Raw genomic sequence first — 6,000 nt, 5'->3', positions numbered from 1 at the left:
TTATCATTTTTACATTGAAAATTTGTGGGTCTTAATCGAAACTCGGGTTGAGTCCGGGTCTGGTATAAAATTTCATAAATTGGACCTTCGGGTCTGAACTTGGGTCTTAATTGGGTCTTATTATTTATCACCATACCCGGACCCTAAAAAGGATTGGTTCGGATCCATCCGCATAAACAAGGCCCATTGACACCCCCTAATTAAGCCGTGCTATCATCCTCACATGCATACAAGTTGTCATCCTCACACATGCTTTTGGGCCCAAGTTCCACTAAACAATTATTTTACATAAATTATAAGAAAATGAAATTATACTAGTCCCCCGACCCTAAGTCAATATACAAAAAGTAGTTTAATGCAACCATGAAAAAAAAGAAAGAAAGATAGTGAATGCAAGGATCATGTGATCTCCAAAGCATCCCAAGTGACACCCTCTATTATATAAAATGCCAACAACTGTCACCCAAATGGAAAAGGAAGTTCCAACCTGATACTTCCAATATAAAAATTAATATATTTATTATATAAAAATTACTATATTTATACCTTCCTAGCATCATCTTCATAAATTTCTTGCATAGCAGGCAAAGCTTTGTACACCATTGCTGGTCCTCATTGACTATTTCCCAACGGGATTCTTTCTCCAATTAAAACTAAATAGAAATCGTTGACTATAATGAATTCAAAAATTGAGCTCGATAGAGAGAAAGATGGTAGTTTTTAGAGAGAGAAAATAAGATGGGGGAGAGAGAAAGAGATATGGAGGAATATTAAAAGATAAAAAAAATACATGTCAAATTGGTTATTGTTAACTTTTGCCATGATCCAATTGTGAGGACAAAGAACAAGACCCTGTCTGAAATTTGTGGGACTTTTTACAGAAAAGAAGAAGAAGAAAGAAACAAGCATTGGTTGAAACAGAGAGACGCTGCCTGTGGAGCAGTAGAGATCTACAAAGAGGCCCACTGCCTCAGTTCCCACCGGCGGTGGTGGCAGCGTTGCTCCCGGACAACGGCGGAAATCCCACCGGAAAACAGTCGTCCGGCATCACGAACACGTCGTCCAGGAGCCCTTCTAGATCGAGAAACAGGTCTCCCTCGTCCAGCACCTCCTCCTCCTCCCCAACCGAACCCGCCTCCATCTCCGGCTCGTCGTCGTCAAACTGCAACTTGCTCGCTTCTTCCATGGCTGCCGTCAATGGCGTCGTAGGCGATAAACCCGTCGGCGAGCACGCACCATTAGCATCACCTCCTCTGGAACGGATGACATTTGTTGTCGTCGTCGCCGGATTCTCCGCATACTTTTGCCGGGTACTTCCAGCGAGAGAATTCCGGTGGGTGGGAACCGGGTGGTTGTGCTCCGATGTGTATGTTATGACGAACATGGCCGGATCCGTCCTGCTCCGCTCCACCTGCTTCCTAGCCAAGCACCCCTTCGAGCTACTGCACCTATAATACCCTCTGTTCCCCAACAAGAAAAGATAACAAATCAATACACAATCTTTTCTTTCTGGCTTCAAAACACTAGTAAAAAACACAACAAATTGAGTCATCTAAGAGATCAGGAAGCTACGGCATAAGAGCTTGCAATTGCAACCGCAGGTCTAAAATATGATGGTGAGGACTGAGGAGGGCAACAAACCTTGGATAAGGAGAACCCTTGATGGGTTTCTGGCCGTACTTCCTCCAGGCCCACTCATCGGAAGAGAGCCCTTCGGCGGGTACATGGCACACCACCTTCTTCTGCTGACTCTTTCTGCAAGAAGAAGAAGAAGAAAAAGCAAACTCAATTTATGAGTCGTTGTCTTCTTTTTTTTTCTCTTGGTGGTGGTGTTGTAGTACCTTCGTTTGGAGCGGGTCTGCTGCGAATGGGAGGCGGAGCCAGAGAGGGAGAGAGGCTTATGCTGGTCTTGTGAAGAAGGCTGCTGGTGCTGCTGTTTGGAGTAGAAAGGCTTCCAGAGGTCGTCGAGTTCCATGGATGGTGCGGAGGAGAGGAGGTCGGCGAACGATGCGAGGTTGCCTCCTTGGTGTTGATCGGCTGCGTCCAGGAGGAAGGAGGAGGAGGGGAAGAAGAGGGAGAGGGGGTCAGGGATGGGGAGGGAGGAGGAGGAGGTGGCGGTGTTGCAGCAGCTTCTCACCACAGCTTGCAGATCCCAATCGTCCATGGCTCCTTTGCTGCAGCCGCTGCTGTAGATAGAGAGAGAAAGAGATGGGGAGCAAAGAGAATCGGAGCAGCAGAAAGGACGGCGCTGACTTTGCAAGGCAACGAGGGCGAGGTGCTCCGTTTTATACACCGTGACGAGAGAAAGAGAGAGCACATTTTTTTTACGTTTTTTTTAATTGTTTACTACTTACAATCTATGGGCACTTTAAAAAAAAACTTACAAGTAGTGGTGTTAAGGGGTCGGGTTTACCTAAACCCGATCCGAACCAAACTCTATAGGATCCGGGTATAATGATAAATAATAAGACCCGATTAAAACCCAGGTTCAGACCTTCGATTAATACATGGACTCGTGTATAGTTTCTGAAATTTTATATTAGATCTGGATCTGACCTGATTTTAGATTAAGACCCATAATTTTTCAATGTAAAAATGATAAAAAAATTGGTTTTAGATTGGTCTGGTTCATGTATTAATTTTTATCAGGTATGGGTATGGTTTTTTTTATAATAGACTCGATTAGACTCAAGTCTGAACCCGATATTATACTCAAAAATTAAGTCTAAGTCTGATTTCACTTAGATCCAAACCAAACCCGGCCCAACCCAACCCGACCCGACCCGTTGACACACCCCTATGTACAAGCCATAAGAGAGAGAGAGATGGCAACTGGCAAGAGAGAAAAGAGGGCGTCGACTTTTTCTACGCGTAGTTTTTTTTGACTTTTTTGGTTTTTAACTTTGTTAAAAGTCAAACAAAGAGTAGGCAACCTCTCTCTCTCTTCGTCTGGGTTCTCTTGAGACTGTTTCTCTCTCTACAACGAGTCTGACTCGAGTCGAGACAAACACGACCATTGAGCCCTCTCACTCACTCTCATTCTAAGGAACGGAGTTCCACGTGGAAGAAAAAGCTGACAGCGTTCCGTCTCTTTCGGCATCCCTCAGTCGGCGACGCGTCCTCATCGCGGAACGGTGGGTCCTAAAGGTGGGAACCACTAGGTCGCAAGGTTTATTGAGGCACCGACTCATCGGTGGCTGGTGGGGGAGGACGTGGGCTCCGTCAACTTGCATGACAGAGGAGCCCCGCGCGCTTCCCAGTGGGCCCCACGAGCTCCGGCGGTGGAGCTTTTATAAAAATGGCGTTGCTTACTTCCATACTCATGAAGACGGAGGACCAGTATCAACGGGGGCGCCCCTCGTAGGATCAGCTAGTGAACGTTATTGGGACGTTGCAGGTTTAAAACCCAGTGGTATAATGGTATAACTGGTAGGGTTTAAAAAGACTAAGGATCCATCACCCAATCCAGCGAAAAACCTGTGGTCCAGTCCTCTGTGACAAGTATAGTTAGATTTATAAAAAACTCGGGATAATATCGTGAGAAATTGCTTGAAATTTTAAAACGGCAATTTCTCGTGAAAATTTTAAAGCTTAAAAAATATCATGAGATTTACATTTTTAACAGATATTTATCATTAAAACCCTTGAAATTTTTATTTTTAAATGTATTTTATTTTATATTTTCTTATAAAAATAAAATTTTTATATTTTTAATTTATTTTTTATTGCAAAGATTTTGCCAAAAAATGCAAGATTTATGAAAATTTTCAAAATCTCTCAAGTTTTTTACTGCTGATATTTTGTCGTTTTTAACTTTCGTTACTATGGTCCAGTCCAACCAATTTCGCCACTCATTTTCTATGCAGTATCATGCGGTTATAATGCCATTAGTTTACAATCATCCACTACTAACTAGAGGTGGGCATCGGGTCGGGTGTTTCCCACGGTTAGCTAGGCCCGTTTGGTCCAGACTTGGGCTGAGCTTTTGGAGCCTAGACTGTATAAAACTCGTAATTTTTAAGGATTATTAATAAATAAAGAACTCATTCTTTTTATCTTCAAATTAGAAATGTGTTTCTAGCTTTTGAATTTCATTTATTTATTTATTACATATTCATTTGTTCATTCAAGCCAATCAGGGTATAATTTGCATTTATAGAACTATTTTGAGCTATAAATCACTATATATATATATTATTTATTTAAATATATTTTTGATGGAGTTTGTAAATTATTGCAGTGTATTTGTGTGTTATTTGGCTCTTGGTAATGATTTATAAGGTAATTTGATATTTTTGGCTAATTTTGTCATAGTTGGCATTTTTTGAGTTTTTGGCATTTGTGATCTCGCACACAAAGGGTTCGTTGTATTGCTTGGGTAGCAGTCTTTGCAGACTTTGAAACTCCTCGATCTTTTGAGTTTTGATTCATTGTTCTTCACATTATTAAGGTAAAATACCTTAACTGAACTTGTAGAGAGCATGTTTAGGCACTAATTGTGTAAGCATGATATCGTTGCATTGAATATTTAAATAAATTGCAAATATAAGTTATGCTCACACACTTCATTTAGTTATGAATATCTAAGACTCTTGTGATTGTAATTCAGATATCGTGTTTGTCATGATTGTAGTTAGCGAAATATGGAGTGTGTTTGCTGCAGGTACACCTGTGTGTGGGTTTGAATGCCCATGCACTTATGAATATATAATATATACGCAATGTGTGTCATCATACTTTGGTTTGTGCATACTATGTTGCTTTGTGTGTTTGTATGAATTTGATACATGGTGCACATATAACTACTATGGATATGTATAAGTCGTGTTCGATGCATAATGTGAATGTTATATATATTGTTGTCATATGATGTACTCATTTATTCTTCTATGGAAGAATATGCGAATGTTATAAATTGTTTTGAACTTGTATGTCTTGTTTGCTTGAGAAATATATGCGTATGATGTACGGTAGGATGGTCAATGAGATTTTGACCAACCCTTACATAATTATATCTAAGGTGATATATCGATTCATGTGGTGAAAAATGCATATGACTTTTATCGTGTGTATAAATCTTGAACTACGTAGGAGTTATGTATGTTGGGGTTTAGTTGCTTCGTATTATGAAATATGCATGTTCACGTATGCATGCATAGAACTCATATTTTGTTTATGCATGCTTCGAGGTTCAATTATGAAGTGCAATGTTCTTTGTGGTGATGATATGATGTGTAGGATAATATGCTTCTGTATGATATAATTTAAATGCCACATGAAATGAAATTATGAATGCATGCGATAAATGTTTAAGTTCAATAGTGAACTTTGGTTCATGAAGTCTTGTTGGTTAAATGTATGATTTTATAATTTTAATGTCATATGAAGTGATGTATGATATGATGCTTTGATTGTATTCATGCTTATGCCTACATTGATGGCTATCGACCCTGAGAGTGGTCAATTGTATTGATGCATGTATTATAATAGTTTTCAATGGATATGGTACCCGTTGAGAAACTATTCCCAAAGGATTCTCTGTGAGGGTGTGCATGATCAGATCAGGTAATCTGGCTAGAGCAGTAAGTCTATGTGAGGAAGTGCATTGTCCAAGAGCGTGTAGCCTGCGAAGATGGTATATTTTTGTGAGGAAGTGCATTGTCTAAGACCAGGCAGACCATCCGTCTAGGGCAGTAACTCTTTGTGAGGTTGTACATTTCTCAAACCAGGTGATCCGACGTGGATTTTGTAAATCTTTATCATGAATAAATGAAATGTTATGATGAATTGTGATGATCTTTTGAGTTGATTGAGATATCAGTTATGAATTTATAGATTTAACTTTTCTATTATATCATGATTATATATTAAACTCAGATATAATAATCTGATCCTTATTGATTTTAGATCTTGATATGAGGTTATGATTGTGATGCTTATATTAGTGTATAGGTGAATGACACATCACGCCTACAAATGACTAGTTTTAACTTATTAGGT

At 39.8% G+C, this 6,000-nt stretch overlaps 1 protein-coding gene across 1 annotated transcript; it reads right to left on the bottom strand.

Moving 5' to 3' along the window:
* Nucleotides 1-770: 770 nt before the first annotated feature.
* Nucleotides 771-2,249, bottom strand: LOC149836673 (WRKY transcription factor 22-like). The gene is made up of 3 exons (XM_090005512.1): nucleotides 1,842-2,249; nucleotides 1,642-1,755; nucleotides 771-1,460 (listed from the first exon to the last, which is right to left on the bottom strand). The coding sequence occupies exons 1-3, from the start codon at nucleotides 2,162-2,164 to the stop codon at nucleotides 971-973; spliced, it is 927 nt and encodes a 308-aa protein (XP_089861638.1). The 5' UTR covers nucleotides 2,165-2,249; the 3' UTR covers nucleotides 771-970.
* Between the last annotated feature and the right edge of the window lie 3,751 nt (nucleotides 2,250-6,000).

Source organism: Nuphar pumila, chromosome 5 (assembly GCF_984573655.1).
Source record: "Nuphar pumila chromosome 5, dmNupPumi1.hap1.1, whole genome shotgun sequence".
NCBI classification, from domain to species: Eukaryota; Viridiplantae; Streptophyta; class Magnoliopsida; order Nymphaeales; family Nymphaeaceae; genus Nuphar; species Nuphar pumila.
This window is presented reverse-complemented; position numbering and strand designations above follow the sequence as displayed.